Here is a 20215-nt window from a genome sequence, read left to right on the forward strand (position 1 = left end):
GCTTTTTCCTTTTTGCTTATGTGGTGCTGAGGAATTGAACCCAGGGCCTCAGGCATGCAAGGCAAGCGCTCTACCACTGAGCCAACTTCCCAGCCCAATGTGAGATTCTTATCTCCAATTAACCACCAGAAAACCAGAAGTAGCACTGTGGCTCTAATTGGAACCCTTGAATGAAAAGGCTCAGGGACAGTACCCAGGCTCTGAGTTCAAGTCGCAAGACTGACAAATTAACATCCAAACAGAATTAAATTGTTGGGATATCCCAGCTGGTGTCAAGAGAATTAGAGAAATAAAGTTTGAAAATGTATTTTGTGTCAAAAATACACTTTTGTAAACCATACAGTATTTTTTATTAGTCTATACCCTGTTTAGGGGGAAAAACAAACTTGAACCTAAGCAAACACTGAGATTTACCAACCATAAAAGGATATACATGATGATTTTAAAAAAAACAAGTTACAAACTATACAATTAAAAACATTAACCAAGCCAAGTGTCAGTGGCTCACACTTACAATCCTAGCTACTGGGGAGGCTGAGATCTGAGGATCACAGTTTGAAGCCAGCATGAGAAGATGGACAATGAGACTCTTATGTTCACTTAACCACTAAAAAGTCAGAAGTGGAGCTATGGCTCAAGTGCCAGAGTACTAGTTTGAGCAAAAAAGCTCAGGGAGAGCACCCAGGCCCTTGAGTTCAAGCCCCATGGTTAGCACCAAAAAAATAAATAAATAAAAGGCTTTCATGGGGCTGAGGCTATATAAGAAACCTCAAAACTATTATTATAATATTATGGAATTTCTGGTTTTGTGTAAATAGTGCTGGCTTATGGGTTTTGTTATTTGGCAACTTGTAACGAGCTTGAAATAAAGCCCAGGGCCTTACACATGGTAAGCCTGCACTCAACAACTGATCTCCAATGCCAGTTCCTGGTTACTATTTCTTTAAATTTCTTTTCTATTAGCAATAGATACACACTGAAGAATATGAAGTAATATGAATAGGATCCATAGATTTTTTAAAAAGGCTGGCCAACCCAAGACTGTCAAAACTGGTGTTAAGCAACATTGCCAAAACTGGTGTTATGCATCATAATTATTCAATTTTTTTCTTTCTAGAATATCTAAAAAGTTCCATACTAAAAGCTTTACAAAATAATTTAAGAAATTAAATGAGAAATTATTAAACTTCAAATAACCAGTGAAATCCAATCGTAGCTCAAGTATAGGAACAAAATACTGGAGAGAAAAGGGGAGAGAAGAGGAGAGCAGATTAGTTCACACATTTCCCAGCTGAACATTTTACCTTAAGCCATTAAACATACCTGTAGCTCCTGGGAAGTCTGTTCTATTTTCAATTCTAATGCCTTGTAACTTTCAAGTAGAACTTCTTTCTCATTTTTAAGTTTTTCATTCTCTTCCATCAGTTTCTGGTCTTGCTTAATTTTTTCCAGACTAACATTAGATCCTAAATTAAAGTTACCAACAGCCAAACTTTCCCTGTTAAAAACAAATTCACTTTTTGAAAAATATATGATGGATTTAATGAAAATATTCCTGCTAAAAGTAGAAATGAGCACTTGAAGAAAAAAAAAACCTTAAGAACTTCTACAAGGGTACTTAAGATAAATTTGAAATTAAATAAAACTAAAAACCCCAGCATACTTACTTTGGAAATGTCACTTGACTTCTTGACCTACTCTCATCCTGCAAGTCAAGAGGAAGCCTCCCATTTAAACGCCCTTTTGGCCTGCTGAAGTTTGATTGGTTGGATCGGTGCCCCCACAAGGGAATTGTATTCTTGAGATTCCTGAGGGTAAGATGACTAGGGTCCGATTTCTTTTCTTCACAGACTTGAGAGCTGGAAGTAAGTTTGCATTTTTCTGCAAATCCTTTTTTAGCCACTTCTTCCCCAATATCCACACCACCATATTCAGCCTGAGCAATGACTGTTCCATCTTGATAGGTTGCTTTAATTTTCATTTTTATTTGCTTTTCAAAAATCAAACTCCCCAAAAAGGTTCTGCCCTGAAAGAGTAAAGAAGATATAAACCAGCGATGTCAACATTTCTTATTTTGTTTCTACACCTTTTTAAAAAGCATTGTATTTCTTCATTCTAAAATCTCTATACAAAATAAAATTAAATTAAAAAAATAAAATAAAATAAAATCTCTATACAAATGATCTTATTTTGTTGGCTATATGCAAATACACTTCTGCATATGTACGAATGTATTTCAATTGCACATTGCTAAAATCTTCCTTTCTAGCTAACACCTGAATATACTGCCATATTCATGTATTTTAATGTATATTAATTAATATCCTACAATATTTTTTCTAACAGTACTGAACTCTGAATTTAGGACTTTGTATTTGCAAGCTAGGTGCTCTACCTTGATTGAGCCACTCCTCCAACCCCTTTCACAATGTTTATTTTTAAAGTAGGTTCTTCTTTTATACCTAGGCTGACCAGGACTGTGATCCTATTTGTTTCCCTATGCCACAAGGATGACAGGTATACACACTGTACCTCTCCATCATGTCTCCTCAATAGTTTCAGCTAATAGGGGCACACAATCATACCAAGCTATTGGTTGAGGTAGAGGAGAGAGCCTTACACTTTTTTTTTATGGCCAAGGCCAGCCATCCTACAATTTCCTCCTTACATCCTAAAATAATTTTGATAACCTTGGAGATTGTATCAATTAAATAAAATGATGATCTTAGGACTTATAGTTAATAAAAATGAATTTCTAGGATGAAAGGTTTCAACAAAACTTTAAGTTAGTTTTAACAATACAAGTAGGTACACATTTTAGTGAAGACAAGAGTGGAAGCAATGAATAAGAAGCTCAAAGCACAAAAAAATAAACTGAACATGAATACATTGTCCAACCACTTGAAGAAAATAACTTATTTAAAAATAAATAAATATGAACTGGCACCAGTGGCTCACACTTGTAATCCTAGCTACTCATGAGGCTGAACTCTGAGGATCGCAGTTCAGAGTCATACCATTCATGCATGTCTGTCAAACTCTTCTCTCCAATTAACCAGCAAAAATCCAAATGGAGAACTGTGGCTCAAGTGGTGGAGTACTCGCCTTAATCACAAAAGTTCACGGTCAGGGCCCAGGCCCTAAGTTTAAGCCTTAACAGTAGCACAAGAAATAAATAGAGGGCTGGGAAGGTGGCTCAGTGGTAGAGTGCTTGTCTTGCATGCCTGAGGCCCTGGGTTCGATTCCTCAGCACCACATAAGCAAAAAGAAAAAAGCCGGAAGTGGTGCTGTGGCTCAAGTGGTAGAGCGCTAGCCTTGAGCTGAAGAGCTGAGGGACAGCGCCCAGGCCCAGAATTCAGGCCCCATGACTGGACCCAAAAAAAAAATCAGAAATGCATATACTATATCAAAAGGTTTACAGTGACTAAGAATACCAATATACGCAGCAAATTTGGTCCAAAGGCCATCACCAAAGAAAATAAGGCAAGCCAACAAACTCAAATGTAATTTTCTGAAATATATTAAGAATTTAATTAAGCACAGATAATGGAGCTTATCTACAAAAACCCTTAGTTTCAAAAGATTTTCTCAAATGACTATCCAAAACTGAAGGATAACTTCTGTTCCTAGGAAATTTTTAAAGATTATTGCTGGAATGTGTGGATTTATTTTTTCTTCTGATACTAGGGGTACCCAAGCTGTCTCAAATTATGTAGGCAAGCACTTCTGCTAGTTGAGGTTGAGTCATGCCCCTTACTACATGGAATCTTAATATATTAAAACCTGTTTATTTGGTGAGTATAAAAATTGGGATGAAAATAGTCTACTTTCTGTTAAGTTCCAATAACCTAAAACTGAATGTTCTAGAATTCACATGGAAATATGACTATTAGATGTTTCCTCTGAAGTCATATTCCTTTTCCTTACAGACATCCATCACAATTAGTAAAATCTCCATGAATCACATATATCCAGAGTCTAAAATTAAAATTAAGTACCAAAAAGCCACAAATCCATGTGCAGCTTTTTTGGCACTTAATTGAAAGTAAGAGTCTCAGGAACTTTCCTGATTCAAACTGTGATCCTCAGATCTCAACCTCTTGAGTAGCAAGGATTATAAGCATGAGCCACTAGTATCCAGCTATAATTACTCTTCTCTGATTATCAAGAATGATTACCTAACCAAAGATAAGCACAAATACTTAATTACTTTTGAAGTATTCTAGCTTGTTTGTTGAAGTATGAGGTTCAATCCAGGACCTTGAGCACATTATGCAAGTATCCTACCATTGAGCTCTGATTTTATATCTCATTATTTTTCACTAATTTAGATGTGCTTTCTTTTTCCAGAACTAATGTCCAAACAGTGGGCCTCCTCTACTGATCTAAAGTCCCAACCCTAGATAAGCTTTTATATTAAACATATTTAATGAAATTTAAAATTTTTTAGACATATAGATTTACTTTCATTAAGAAAAGTGTCAAAAATATGTGACTTACCTGATCAAACTGGGTAACTTCTTGGCCAGAAGGAATCTGTAGTCCCCACAGTCTATACTTTTTGGCAACACTAGAAAACTGTAGTTCTGAAGAAATTTCTACAATATCAGATCGGTTCAGAATTTCAGTATTTCCATAGTCAATGTACCTCACCAGACACTAGAAAAAAGGAGACAAATACTGAGCCCAGATTAAACATCTACAAGAAAAGCACAAACAAAAGTCTATTACACTTTTGACACTGTTATTTCTCCTAGTGTAAAAATCAATCAACATTTTGAAGTTCAAGTTAGAAACAATAAAATCTTACAACTTGTGGGTGAGGACAGAAGGGAAAAACGGGGAAAGAGCAAGGGAAGGAGTGACATTGTTCAAAAGACAAGTACCCATTACCTGCCTTATGTAACTGTAACCCTCTGTACCTCAACTTTACAATAACAATAAAATATATAGTAAAGTAAGATAATCATGTCAGGAAAATAAAAAATAAATAAGATCCACAAATGAAATTTGATAACTTCCTCTAATAAAATTAAAGCCATCTTGCTAGATAGACTTTGAACTTACCAAATTCACCCTTACCCCAACTCATCTGTTTTAAAATTTTTAAGAAAAGTTTATTATTAAGCCAAATATCATCTTATCCCTAATTTAAAAACTTAAAGCCAGGGCTGGGAAGGTGGCTCTGTGGTAGAGCACTTGCCTTGCATGTATGAGGCCCTGGGTTCGATTCCTCAGCACCACATAACCAAAAAGAAAAAAGCCAGAAGTGGCGCTTTGGCTCATGTGGTAGAGTGCTAGCCTTGAGCTGAAGAGCTGAGGGACAGCGCACAGGCCCAGAGTTCAGGACCCACGACTGGACCCAAAAAAAAAAAAAACTTAAAGCCAATCCAAAATCAAATGTGAAATATATTCTCCCATTGTCAAATTATAGGAAAAAGTAGTAGTAGGTGGACGAAATCAAAATAAACCATTATGTGTGATAATACTAAATAACAAGATTGTTTAAAACAAACTAATTAGAACATTAAAGTGTTTCATCTTATCACTTTATTACATCAAGAAAATATATTCATAAAACACATACATTATAAAATTTATATTTTTAAGTCTAGAAAGCAGATAACAGAAAAACTACTCGAGGAAAATCTACAGAGATGTTTTCACACAACTTACAATGTTCAATTGCCACCAGACAGCTACTCAGAATCTCATTCCTCCAAAATCCCCTTAAAATCTTCCACAAGCTCTCAATGTAAAAAAATAAAATACAGCCAGCCACCATGGTTCACACCTACTTAGGAGGCTGAGATCCAGAGGATCAAGGTTCAAAGCCAGCTAGGAAAGAAAAGTCTGGGAAACTCCATCTCCAAAATAACCTGCTGAAGGCTTAGCTCAAGTATAGAATACCAGCGAAGCAGATCAAGTGAAATGTTCTGTATTCAAACCCCAGTAGCAAGAGGAAAACACACAAACACACACACACACACACACACACACACACACACACACACAGAAAATTTATCACATTTAATTGAGACATTAACAAAAGCTGAAAATCAATCTTTTTTTTTTTTTTGTAGGTTTAGGGTTTGAACTCAGGGCCTGGCCCTAAGCTCTTTTGCTCAAGGCTAGCACTCTACCAACTTTAAGCCACAGCTCCACTTCCAGTTTTTGAGTGGTTAACTGGAGGTAAAAGTCTCACAGGGACTTTTCTGCCTAGGCTGGCTCTGAACAGCAATCATCAGATCTCAGCCTCATGAGTAGCTAGGATTATGGGCATGAGCCACCAGTGCCCAGCTCAAATCAGTCTTTTATGATTGACAATATCCATTACTAAAGTAAAGGGTACATTATGTTCAGGATAAAATGTACTTAGCCTATTCATCAATCTTAATAAAATGAAACTTTAAAGTTTCTCATTACAGAAAACCAAACATAATGAGTAAGAACTGAGGAACAAAGAACTAGGCATCCAAAAATAATCCACAAATTATGTCATCTATTGTTAGATGATCTGTGATTATATAACAACTTAAACTTAGAGTATTCCTGAATCTGTTTTCAAGCAATTGACTTTTCATGTTATGAATTTTAAAAATGTATCAACTTATACATTCATTAAACCAGCCCTATTACTACTTTGAGAAAATAAATGACATATATTTCCTGCCTTTTCATCGTTGATGACTTTCAGTACTTTGCATCTGTACCAACACTTATCTTCAGAAAACAATCCTCCATAAATCTATGAGGAAAAGAAAAAATGATTTAACTTCAGAATGAAAAAACATACTAAAGAGATCACAACAGAAATCAATACATATTAAGCACTTAATATGTATAAATGAATGCTTTCCAATAATAACTTACTTAATTCTAACAGCTAAAATGACAGGTAACTTTGTACTTGGTTTTCACCACTACACACCTACATACTTAAAAGTTATAAACTAATATACAACCACACCAAAATTCAAACTTCTAACTTCAAAATCTATTATGCCCCTCTGCCTCTTTAAAAAAAAAAACATAAGGTACAAAAACCAGTACAGGTCAGTGCAGTAGCTCACTGCAACCCAAGCTACTCAGTAGATGGAAATTTGAAAGACTGTACATCTAGGCCAGCTCAGGCAAAAAAGTTAGTAAATCTCAAGTCAACAAAGAAAGCTGAAGGTGGCAATTCACACCTGTCACCCCAGCTACCCAGGAGGCCTAAGTAGAAGGATCTATGTCCAGGCCAGACCAGGCAAAAAACGTAAATTCCTATATGAAAAAATAAAAGTAAAAAGGACTAGAGGCATGGATCAAAAGCTTTTTACAGTTACTTTTTACAGTTATAAATGAAGATTAGTATTCTTATATGAGACCCCAAATGAAAGGGGATCCAGCAGCTTATGTGCCCCTTCTGCCATCTGGAGCTATATGGAAGTACAAGCTGGCACCAGACTCTCACTAACACTGAGCCTGGACTACTTTTCCGGTGTAGAGGCTGAGTCTGTCTGAGCTGCTAGAATAAAATACCTTAAACTAAGTATTGAATAGGTAGGTCATAAGGAGGATATGTCTAATAAGAATATTAAAACATACTTAGCCTCCATACTCATGTCAGGACATGAGGGAACTGGAATTCTTATATATTGCTATGAGATGCAATGTATGGTAAGGATATAAACTGGTTCAACACTTACAAAACAGAAGTTACTAAACTAAAACATGCTTAGCCAATGACTTTATCATTCTAGTTTTACAGATATAAACAAAACAAATGAGTCAACATGTCTAGTAGATTTAAGGATTTCAAACCATTTTTTAGTCTTAATCTTCGTCATACACAGCAAATAATCTAACTGATCAAGGAGAACAAAAAACTAAATTGTGTAGGGGCTGGGAAGGTGGGTCAGTGGTAGAGCGCTTGCCTTGCATGCATGAGGCCCGGGTTCCATTCCTCAGCACCACATAAGCAAAAAGAAAAAAAGCCGGAAGTGGTGCTGTGGCTCAAGTGGTAGAGCACTAGCCTTGAGATGAAGAGTTGAGGGACAGCGCCCAAGCCCAGAGTTCAGGCCCCACAACCGGACCCAAAAAAAAAAAAAAAACTAAATTGTGTGTATTTGTACACTGAAATACTGCATAGCTTGGGAAAAGTGACCAATACACAACAATATAAATGAAACTCAGAAATTATACTGGGCAAACGAAACTAGTCTTATACCATGAAGTGCATAGTACAAAAATTTTAAACTGGCAGCCGGGCACTGGTGGCTCACTCCTATAATCCTAGCTACTCAGCAGGCTGAGATCTGAGGATCACGGTTCAAAGCCAGCCCGGGCAAGAAAGTCCGTGAGACTCTTATCTCCAATAAGCCACTAGAAAACCAGAAGTGGTGCTGTGGCTCAAGCGGTAGAGCGCTCACCTTGAGCTGAAGAGCACAGGGACAGTGCCCAAGCCCAGAGTTCAAGCCCCATGACCGACCAAAAAAATTTTTTTTAACTGGCAAATAAATTTATGACAAAGCCAGAATGACTACCACTGTTATGAAGACATCTGGCTAAGAATTGTCTGCAAAAGTGTCCTGGGCAAAATTTCTAAGATAATTGCCCCTACTGATGTGAGGGGTTAGTTATGTGGATACATACCTATGTAAAATTTACTCAACCAAACTATATACTTAGTATCTTAGTAGATAAACGTTTTACCAAGAGTTATATACTGACAAAAAGAAGAAAGAGAGAAAAATAGACTGTTCTCCACGGGTTTCTTACAGATTTCCTGTGAATTTCAACTACAAGGATTCTAACCATTTATTCATCATTTCGTGTCATTTAATGCCTAATAAATACAGTATCTGGTACCTAGCAAATCTTCCACAGGTTTTGTGAGGTGGTTAGATGAAATATGTTCACCTTTAAATATATTGTTCAGGGCTATTTTGTAATATATTGTATCTAAAACCACCATCTACCTCCCTCACTTTTAATCTGTACAACTGAAATTCTGCTTTCATTAAACAGCTTCTTTCCATTACAACTTTATCCCTCCACTCCCAGGTAATTATTTTGTTTCTCATTTTAACTACTCTGTAAGGAGAATTAATTAGTGAGTATAATACTCATGTAAGTGGAATCATACAATTTTGTATCTTATTTTACTTAGCATGATGTCCTCAATGTTGTAATTTATGTCAGAATTTCTTTCCTTTTTAAGGCAAATAATATCAGGATATTCTCTTTTTTCTGTACTGAACTCAGAACTTTGTGTTTGTTAGGCACTCTACAACTTGAGCCACATCTTAAGCTATCCATCTATACTTTTAAATTAATATATTCACTGTGGTGTTGCTAATACAAATTCTAAATATATCCAGGTTTCAATAGCTCATACCTGTAATCCTAAGTATTCAGGAGGGTGAGCTCTGACAAAAAAAAAGCTCAGGGAGAGAACCCAGATCCTGAGTTCAAGCACCAGGACTGGCACCCAAAAAAAAAAAAAAAAAGAAGTATCTGTTTCTTCCTTTCAAATAGGATTCAAATTCCAAAAACTGCAAAAATCAAGATGTAGGAAAACTAGCAAGTGGTTTGAAATGACTTTGTCAAAGAATATGGCTCACCTTCTTTGAATCAAGATTCCCAAAAACTGAATTGGCATGAGGACAAACTTCTGACAGTAAAGAACCAATCTTTATAATATCCTTATTTCTATTGATATTCTAGGAATAAAGAAAAAGAAAAAGCGTAAGATTCAGCAAAACACCATTTTATAATGTTATATAATTAAGAATTTCACTAGAGTATTAAAAATTTTAGAACATTAAAAATTTAACTCTATCAGTATTTTTCATAATTTAAATGAGTTCTTGTAAGAAATCAAATAAGACTATAAAAAGTTTACTTCCCAATGAGTTCAAATACTTGGAATTCAACCAAGATACCAACATTATTAAATCATATTAAGCAGGTTCCTTGGAAATTTCTGTGCTAAAAATTTATCAAAGCAGAAAGCAAAGTGCTCAAAAAAAAGACATATTTAAATGACAAGTAGCCAATCTGTGTTCTTTGGCCAATTTTTGTCTTAATAGCCAGAGGTGAAAAATTTAAACAAAAATTAAACAAAAATAATGGTAGCATTAGATTATAACTCATGGAGTAAGCATCTGAATCTATATTAACATAAATGATCAAATATACAAGTGGCAAAACAGAGGCAACTCTTCCTTACTGAAAAACAGTAAATGCAGCAGAAATAAGAACTGAAAATTATCGGTCAAGTGCTATAGCAATAAATACTAAAATTTGTAGGTTAACAGTTCAACAGAAACAAGATTATACAGTCCTTATGGTAGCTGTCCTCAAAACATCTATTACTAGTGACAAAAAAATTGTTAGTGACAAAACAAAAATATTTAATCATAGTTAGAAAACAAAAAAAACAGAAGCTATCATTTTAACCAAGTAGATCATGGCTACAGTACTCAATGACAAAAATATAGTGACATCATAAATCCCCAATATGATACACTCAAGAGAAACATTACTTCTGTGTATTCTTACTAATAAGTTTATGAGAAATCATCAAACTCAAATGAAGGAATACTTTATAAAATTATTAGTAATCATCAAAAGTGCCAAAAGTCATAAAATACAAGGAAAATTTAATAAAGTATTAACTAAGATATACAACTAAGTATAGCTTAGAATCTTAGAGATGAGAACAGAAAAAAAACCTAGTAAGATTTGAATAAAGACTATAATTTAGTTAATAGTATTATACAAAGGTTAATTTCTTAGCTTTGACCATTTTGTTAATCATTATATAAGAAGTCAGTCAGCACTTCTGGTGCTTAACTTTGTATTTAAAATTGAGTGCACTTATCTGAATTTCAGCCTACCAAAGAATATTGTTTTGTTAGTGGTTTAAATTTTGCACTAAGAAAAATACTGTATCTCAAATTAAATATTAAAAAAAGAGTCTGAATTTCCTTTTTGCTCTTCCTGGGACAGTATCTACAGATATTGTAGTTTTTTTCCTCTGTCTTTAATCTCTTCACAACTGGCCACATTTGAGTAGCTGAAATTTTCAAGACAGTTCTGTGAACTGTAGTACAAGAGCACTCAGAATGGTCCAGTGTTGACATGCCATCATGGGCTTTCCTCCAGTAAAGTTCTAATGAAACTTTAGAAGAAATTTCCTAACCACATGCGAATAAAATTGTTTACCCTTATATCAAGAGGGCTGGACAAACACCAAAATTTTCCATGTAGCATGTGCCTAGACAGACTTCAAATGGTTCCTGTTGAAAAACCTAAAACCCTTAGGAGATTGTCTATGTATACTAAACATGTCCCTGACAAGATGAAAGTGGCTTCCTTACAAGCAGAATAGAAAATCATTGTGAACATACTTAAGGCAAAAGCAGAGTCAGAAAACAATTTTTAAAAACTAAAGGGTTGGGCTAGGAAAAACAAGTCATTTAAGGATTCAGGTGGACCTGTTGCAACAATGAGAAGTACAAATTGTCATGTCAAAAAGGAGCTTTACAATGTCGGTGAGGGGGGAGGAGCGGGAGGGGGGAGAAGGATTGGGGGGGGAGGCTGGGAAGGGAAGTAAAGGGTAAACAAAGGAGGAGGCTGCAATGCTTGGTAAGAAATGTATGCATTATCTTGCCCATGTAATTGTAACCCCTCTGTACAGTATGTTCACAAATAAAATAAAATTTAAAAAAAAAAGAAATCTGTTCAAGGTTTGTTATATAAACTACACACTGGATAGTGTCAAAAAAAAAAAGAAAACAATTTTTAAAAACTAAAGGGTTGGGCTAGGATATAGCTCAGTGGCAAAGCGCTTACCTAGCAAGTGCAACATCCTGGGTTCGATCCCCAGTACCAAAAAAGAAAAGACAAAAAAAAAAAACTAAAGGGTTTTACTGAGTAGAAAAAAAAAGATTAAAAAAAAAAAACTAAAGGGTTTACTGAGTAGAAAAAAAATGAGATTAACATTTTTAAGAAACAATCTTATAAAAGACCCCTAGATGGAGCTATAAGTTCAAAAGCTCATTGTAAAGTCAATTTTGCTTATTTTCTTTTTTAACTCAGATGTATTATAAGCTACTAGGTAGTTGTTAATTGTAGCCAAATTAAACATAAATCCTTAATTATATTTTATAAAGCATAATCGAAAATCAGGCATTAAAAATGATACATATTTTCCTAGGTTTTTTTGTTTTTGTTTTGTTGAAGACTTCAGTTTGGGAAGGAAAAGGAAGGAGGGAGAAACCAATCAAGCTATTATTTACCTGGGCCCAAAATGTCACTGCATCTTCTACATGACTTCCAACCACATCTTCAACTAAAATCAAATCAAATGCAAAGAAAATTTAAAATTATTCAGTACACTGAGTTCTTACACCCCCCAAATAATTTTTAGTGTCACTACCTTTATTGCAATGTGTATCTTCATCCACTTGGACAATCCCTGAAAGACTAAAACAATTCAATACTTTAGGTTAGGTTATAATAGTCCATCTATTAACAACAAATAAAGACTAAACCACTGAATATTTAAGTTATTAAAATTGTGTTTTAGACAGTGGTCGGTGGCTCATGTCTGTAATCCTAGCTACTCAGGAGGCAGAGATGTAAGGATCATGGTTCTAAGCCAGCCCAGTCGGAAAGTCCATGAGACTCATCTCCAGTTAACCACCAGAAAACCAAAAGTGGCACCACGGCTGGTAGAATACCAGCGTTGAGCAGAAAAACAAGTTCAAAGACAGCACCTACGCCCTAAATTCAAGCCCCAGGACCAATGACAAAAAAAAAAATGTGTTTTGTCCTAATGAGGATACCAAGATTCCAATTATATTAAAAAGATACTGAAGCCAGGTGCCAGTGGCTCACACCTACAACCCTAGCTACTCAGGAGACTGAGACATGAGACTCATAGTTGGAAGCCAGCCCAGGCAAGAAAGTCCAAGAGACACTCATCTCCAACAAACTACTCAGAAAAGCTGAAAGTGGTGCCGTGGCTCAAGTGGTAGAGCACTAGCCATGAGCAGAGAAAGGCTCAGGGACAGAGCCCAGGCCCTGAGTTCAAGACCAGGGTGGGGTGCTGGGAAGGCAGCTCAGTGATAGAGTGCTTGCCTTGCATGGATGAGGCCCTGGATTTGATTCCTCAGTACCACATAAGCAGAAAAAGCCAGAAGTGGCACTGTAGCTCAAGTGGTAGAGTGCTAGCCTTGACCTGAAGAGCTGAGGGACAGTGCCCAGGCCCAGGCCCAGAGTTCAGGCCCCACAACCGACCAAAAGAAAGAAAGAAAAAAAAAAGATCAGGGCTGACAAAAGAAAAAATTTTAAGACACTGAATGTATTGTTTCATAATTTTATTATGAAAATTCTTTTACCAAACTTTGACAGATCTACAAAGAAGAAAACATTCATATTTCTATCACTAATAAATCTATACTTCGCAATAATCTGCACTTTCTTTTTTTCTTGTTTTGTTTTGGCCAGTCCTAGGGGTTGAACTCAGGGCCTGGGCACTGTCCCTGGGCTTCTTTTGCTCAAGGCTAGTACTCTACCACTTGAGCCACAGACCCACTTTCAGCTTTTTTCTGTTTATGTGGTACAGAGGAATCGAACCCAGGGCTTCATGCATACTAGGTAAGCACTCTACCACTAAGCCACATTCCAAGTCCTGCACATTCTTTTTTTTTTAATGTCCTCTCAAACCAATGTAAATGTAAACAGAGAAATACTACAATAGCTTGAGACTGTTAACCAATTTATTTATTTTTATTTTTTTATTTATTTTTACTTTTTTTTTGTCGGTCGTGGGGCTTGAACTCTGGGCCTGGGCGCTGTCCCTCAGCTCTTCAGCTCAAGGAGAACGCTCTACCACTTGAGCTACAGCGCCACTTCCGGTTTTCTGGTGGTTTATTGGAGATAGGGGTCTCAGGGTCTCTCCTGCCCGGGCTGGCTTTGAACCGAGATCCTTAGATCTCAGCCTCCTGAGTAGCTGGGATTACAGGCGTGAGCCACCAGCGCCCGGCAACCAATTTATTTAAAAGGCACAGTGGGCTAGGTGCCAGTGGCTCAAGCTTGTAATCTTTTATACTCAGGAGGATGAGACCTGGAAGATTTCCTTCAAAGGTAGCCTGGGAAAAAGGTCAAGACCCATTTCTAATTAACAGGCAAAAAGCTAAGCTAAGCCAGGTGCTGATGGCTCACACCTGTAATATTAGCTATTCAGGGAGGCTGAGATTAGAGGATGTGGTTCGAAGCTAGCCCAAGAAGGAAAATCTTGACTCATCCTCAATTAACCACCAAAATGCCAGAAGTGGAACTATGGCTCAAGTGGTACAGTGCTAAAAAGTAAGTGCATAAAAGCTAAAGGATAGCACCCAAGCCCTGAGAGAAAACACACATACACACACACAGATACAGACCAGAGGTATGGCTCAAGTGGTAGCATGCCAAGTGAGCAAGCAACCAAACAAATTTCAAATAATTAAAAGGCACAAAGACTAAAGATGGTAAAACACACTGAATTTTGCTCTTTCCTTTAAAAATGTTATTATATATTACAGTTTACCAACTACAAAATCTTTTTAAAGAATTTGTTTTATAATTGTATTCCAAAGTAATGGAATTTTACTTTCCTTTCAAAATCTTGAAGGAAAATAAAAAAATTTTCACGGCTCAGTCCCTACTAATCTTTACTTCCTTCTCAAAAAAAAATTTATTTACAAAAGGCATAAGCCACAATCTGACAAGCAGAGAATATGATTAGCTAGAATGACTTTTTCTCCCTCATTTCCAATACTGTTTTTGTGACCTTGAATCTTAAAACAAATATTCTATACTCTGCACAGGATAGGAGAAAAATTGGGATGAAGGGTTAAGAACAATGGGTCTTTATAGAACAACCTTCAAGGAAGACATCCTGATACATGCCATATTTTTTAAGTAATTTTTGAGAGCTTTAATAGTTATCTGACACCATCACTATATCAAAGTTTAAAATGCTCTCAACTATGAAAAGAAAAAAGTTATCAATTCTCACCAAAAAGTGATTATTAAAAAAATTCAAGGGGCTGGGAAGTTGGCTCAGTGGTAGAGCGCTTGCCTTGCATGCCTGAGGCCCTGGGTTCCATTCCTCAGCACAACATAGCAAAAAGAAAAAAGCCGGAAGTGGTGCTGTGGCTCAAGTGGTACAGCGCTAGCCTTCAGCTGAAGAACTGAGGGACAGCGCCCAGGCCCAGAGTTCAGGCCCCACGACTGGACCCCCCAAAAAAAAAAAAATTAAAGCTTGGGCCAGTAAGGTGGCTCTGTGGTACAGTGCTTGCCTTGCACGCATGAGGCCCTGGATTCGATTCCTCAGTACCACATAAGCAGAAAAAGCCAGAAGTGGCACTGTGGCTCAAGTGGTAGAGCACTAGCCTTGAGCTGAAGAGCTAAGGGACAGCGCCCAGGCCAGAGTTCAGGCCCCACGACCAACCAAAAAAAAATTTAATTAAAACTTGTGGTCTCCAATGGCTCCTACCTATAATCCTAACTACTTGAAGGCTAAGATCTGGGGACCTCAACTGTAAGCCAGCCTGGGCAGAATATCCCATTAACCAGCCCAAACCCTGGCTGAAGGCATGGCCAAGCAGTCAAACATCAGCAGAGGAAGCAAGTAATATGAGAACACAGGAAGGTATGCCAGAAGCTGCTGGGAACCTCACTGACAAAAAGAAAAAAAAAAGGGGGGGGGATCAAAACTCTTATTTGTGAGCAAATGGTTCATGCCTATAATCCTATAATGCTCAAGAAGCTGAGATCTGAGGATGGCAAGCTCAAAGCCTGCTCAGGCGGAAAAATCAGAGAGACTCTTCATCTCCAATTAACTACCAAAAAGCCAGAAGTATAAATGTGGATCATATGGTAGAGCGCTAGCCTTGGGGAGAAATACTCAGGGACTGAGCCTCAGCCTTGTGAGTTAAAAACCCACGACTGACCCATTTTTTTAAAACAAGTTTTTTATTCTAATTTTGGCTCATCTTACAAGATTTTTTTTCCCCAGCCAGGTGCTGGTGGCTCACACCTGTAATCACAGCTACTCAAGAAGACTGAGATCTGAGGATGGCCATTTGTAGCCAGCCCAGGCAGGAAAATTCATGAGACTCTTACCTCCAATAAACTACTCGAAAAAGCCAGAAGTGGTGCTGTGGCTCAAGCCGTAGAGTGCTTTCCTTGAGCAACAGAAGCTCAGGGTCAGTGCTCAAGAGCCCCAGGCCCAAACAGAGATGTGTTCTCCAACCACACTAAGTGGTAGTAAACAAGGATTACTATTAACCAGGATTTTTTTTTAAGTGTTCATTTTTAGTGGACTGAGAAGATAGAAAACCTAGTTGTAATCTGTTAAGAGAAAGTTGATCATTTTGAACCCTGATCATAAGGGGGGAAAAAAAGAATTAAAAAAAAAAAACAACAGTGTTGACTTCGGTACAGCCGCCAGCAGCTGTACAGAAGCTGCTTTCTAAAGGACAGTTTAAACCGTGGGGCGCCGACTGTGCGGGGAGAGGAGCCCAGAACCCCCAGGGGCGCCACCTGCGGCAGTCCGGGCGTCGGTGGACCGCAGCGGTAGCTGCCCACGAGCGCCGCGGAGGCCCGGAAACAGGCCTCGGCCTCGGTTGGAGCCCTCACCCAAGACGGCGAGGGAAAGGCGGTTCCTGAGACCTGAGACGGCTTCCCGCACCCCTCCCCGGGGAGCCTTACCAACCTCTCACTCTCCTCTGCCGCAGCTGCACTCGAAGCAGCAAACTTCCCCTGGCCCCACATGCTGGATCCGGTCGCCTTCGCCCCCGAGACGGGCTTCCACCCACCGCCCGGCACGCGGACTTCCGTGTCCAGCACTGCGCGTGCGCACAAGACGCTTCTCGCAACACGCGAGAGCAGCAAGCTAGTCACATGGCTCTCGCGCGAGGTCTGACTCTCGCTGCGAGGCCCACTGCACGCTGGACTTCGCACGCACAGTGTGGCTGCGCGCGGGCCATCTTCGCAGTAGGTGCACCTCATAGTGCGCACGCACGAAGGGCCGGTTTGCTTCCCGCCTGGTCTTGACAGTGGAATTACATGAGTTCTCCTAAGTCATTCTCACAGATTTAAACCCCAATGCCCAAACTGGATGGATCCCAATATTCTTTGCAAAAGATGGGAAGAAGCCAGGCGTCTGTGGCTCACGACTGTAACCCTCGCTACTCAGCAGGCTGGGTTCAGAGGATCGCAGTTCGAAGCCAGGAAGCCAGCCCGGGCACGGGAGTCCGCGAGACTCAGCAGGAAGTGGAGTTTGGGCCCGAGAGGTAGAGCGTTAGCCCAGAGTTCAAGCCCCATGGCTGGCATAGAATCATTAAAGAATAATCTAGCAGGGTGCAGGTGGCTCACGCGTTAAATCCTAGCTACTCAGGAGGCTGAGTTCTGAGGATCACGGTTCAAAGCCAGCCCAGGCAGCAAAGTCCGTGAAACTCTTTATCTCCTATTAACCACCAGAAAACCAGAAGTGGCGCTGTGGCTCAAGCGGTAGAGCGCTAGCTTTGAGCTGAAGAGCTGAGGGACAGCACCTAGGCCCAGAGTTCAGGCCCCATGATCAATTAAAAAAAAAGAAAAAAGAATTTTTATATAGATGGAAAGAAGAAATTTGCTTTCACAAATGAAAACGCACTTTTTTTTCAGATCAGTAACCTTACATGCCTATGCATATTTGTTGAAAACCCTTTCACTTCTCTACTATATTGTCTTTGCAATATTGTGGAAGATCAATGGACCATATATGTGTATATCTATTTCTGGACTCTGTTCTTTTAAGTTGGTCTCTTCGCTTTCTTTACATGTTTCTGATTACTCTGGGTTTCTAAGTCATGAAGAAAGGTACTGTAAACAACTTTTTCAAATATTTTTTAGCTGTACATTTCCAGGCAAATTACCATCATTTGTCAGTGTCTACACACACACACACACATCCTGTTGAGATTTTGCTGAGGATTATACTGAATGTTCACATCCATTTCAGAATTCACACCTTGACTCTATTTGGTCTTCTAATACATGAACACAATCTATAGCTCTTTTTGTTCAGTTTTTCTTTTATTCTAATCAGTTTTATACTTTCTGTAAAAAAAAAAAAGACATCTTTTATCAGATTTATCCATGAGATTTTCCATTTTTATGTTACCATAAGTGGAATCTTATTCATTTCAATTTCTGGCTATTTGTTGCTAATATATAGAAATACAATTTTTGGAGGTATTAGACCTTGAACTCAGGGCCTTGTGCTTGCTAGGCAAGCATTCTACCACTTGAGCTATGTCTCCTGCACTACAAAAACAATTATTGCAGGCTTATCATGTTTACTATACCTTTGTAAAACTCATTATTTCTAGTAATAGAATGTTTTATGGGATGGGCTAGGAAGGTTGCTCAGTGGTAGAGCGTTTGCCTTGCCCTGGGTTCGATTCCTCAGCACCACATAAACAAAAAGAAAAAGCCAGAAGTGGCGCTGTGGCTCAAGTGGTAGAGCTAGCCTTGAGCTGAAGAGCTGAGGGACAGTGCCCAGGCCTAGAGTTCAGGCCCCATGACCGGACCAAAAAAACAAAAAAAGGATCTTTTATGGGACTTTAACTTTGCCTACATGATTAGATTACATGCAAATAATGATTATGCTTTCTCCTGTCCAATTTAGGTGCCTTAAAAAAAAATCTTGCCTTAGTATCATGGCTAGAACTTCCATTTCCCAAAGAGCTTACAGCAGATACACTTACTGTGTTCCTAACTTAGGAAGAAAGCATTTTCCTTTCATTGTTATATATATTAGCTGTGAGGTTTTCAGAGATACCTTTTAACAAATTGAAGGAACCACCTATTCTAGTTTGCTGTATGATTTTTATTATAAATTTGCATTGACTCTTTCCAAATACTTATTTTATATTCATTGATATGATTGTATGGATGAGTTACATTGAGTAACTTCTAAAAGTTAAACCAACCTTGCCCATTTGGTTGTGAAACCCAGGCAATCTTCAAACCACAATCCTCAGATCTCAGCCTCCTGGAAGTAGCTAGAATTACAGTGGTGAGCCACCAGAGCCCCTATGAGCATATTTTTACATACAATTTGGATTTAATAGGTCTAAAGCTAGTAAGATTGCCTTATTTATTATCAAATTAGCTTGGTAGCTTATGTCTGTGTTGGAATTTTTTTATTGTCCTGCTGCTTCAACATCTCCACTAACAAGTTGTGAGTACCCTGTCCAAGCAAATCAGGTAAACCAGAGTGGTAAGTATGGTACCGGTCAGAAGTTTCCCTTCTTGCCCTCCCTTGTCAATGACTTAATGACACTCAAAAGCACCAATTAAGTACTCTCATTCCTTTTGCTCCTGGAATCCACTCTGACCTTTTCACAGGGCACTTGCATATGGGTTTCACACTTGGCTCCTTACCTGCTTCATTGAAGTGTTCCTTTGGTCTGCTTCTCCTATATGACCTTAGGTGACATGCCAAGTCTCCAATTTCTAGGACATGTGAATACAATAAATCACTTAATTTCATGTCTTTCTGTAATCTACACCAGCATGTTAGAACAATCCTTAAAGATCCTACAAAAAAGACTAATTTCCCTGTTTACAAATCAGTGTGTTTGAAGAGATTTATCCATTTCATGTTAAGTTGTCAAGATCATTGACATAAAACTATTTAAAATGTTGCTTCCCCCCTCCTCTAGTCCCGGGGCTTGAATTTAGGGCCTGGACACTGTCCTTCAGCTTCTTTATGCTCAAGGACTGCACTTTACCACTTGAACCACAGTGCCACTTCCAGCTTTTTCTGGGTAGTTTATTGGAAATAAGAGTCTCACGGACTTCCCTGTCCTTCAAACTTTGATCCTCTGGTCTCTACCTCCTGAGTAGCTAGGATTAAAGGCATGGCTTAAAATATTCTTTACTGTCTTCTTAACATTCATAAAATCTATAGTGATATCATCCATATCATTTCTATCTTTGATAGTTTGTTCTTCCCCCAAGCTACTCCCAGAATCTTACCAATTTTCTTGGTCTCTTAAAGCTAGATTATGCTTTATGTTTTCTCTCTTACCTTTCTGCTTATTTCATGTTCCAATCTTAATGATTTCCTTTTCCTGTTTATCTTTTGCTCTTTTATTATTAGTATTAATTATACAAAATATGGATT

At 38.1% G+C, this 20215-nt stretch overlaps 1 protein-coding gene across 1 annotated transcript in view; it reads right to left on the reverse strand.

Moving 5' to 3' along the window:
• The window catches only part of Stk31 (serine/threonine kinase 31), a 59683-nt gene extending 42846 nt beyond the window's left edge, over positions 1-16837 (reverse strand). Inside the window, exons 1-8 of the mRNA XM_013024412.1 lie at positions 16757-16837; positions 12431-12477; positions 12291-12343; positions 9609-9707; positions 6674-6748; positions 4501-4659; positions 1668-2026; positions 1324-1498 (exon numbers count right to left, since the gene is read on the reverse strand). Of these exons, the coding sequence (XP_012879866.1) occupies positions 1324-1498; positions 1668-2026; positions 4501-4659; positions 6674-6748; positions 9609-9707; positions 12291-12343; positions 12431-12477; positions 16757-16815 (1026 nt within the window). The 5' untranslated portion in view covers positions 16816-16837. The remainder of the gene's footprint in view (positions 1-1323; positions 1499-1667; positions 2027-4500; positions 4660-6673; positions 6749-9608; positions 9708-12290; positions 12344-12430; positions 12478-16756) is intronic.
• Between the last annotated feature and the right edge of the window lie 3378 nt (positions 16838-20215).

This window comes from Dipodomys ordii, unplaced genomic scaffold (genome assembly GCF_000151885.1).
Source record: "Dipodomys ordii isolate 6190 unplaced genomic scaffold, Dord_2.0 Scaffold76, whole genome shotgun sequence".
Taxonomy (NCBI): Eukaryota; Metazoa; Chordata; class Mammalia; order Rodentia; family Heteromyidae; genus Dipodomys; species Dipodomys ordii.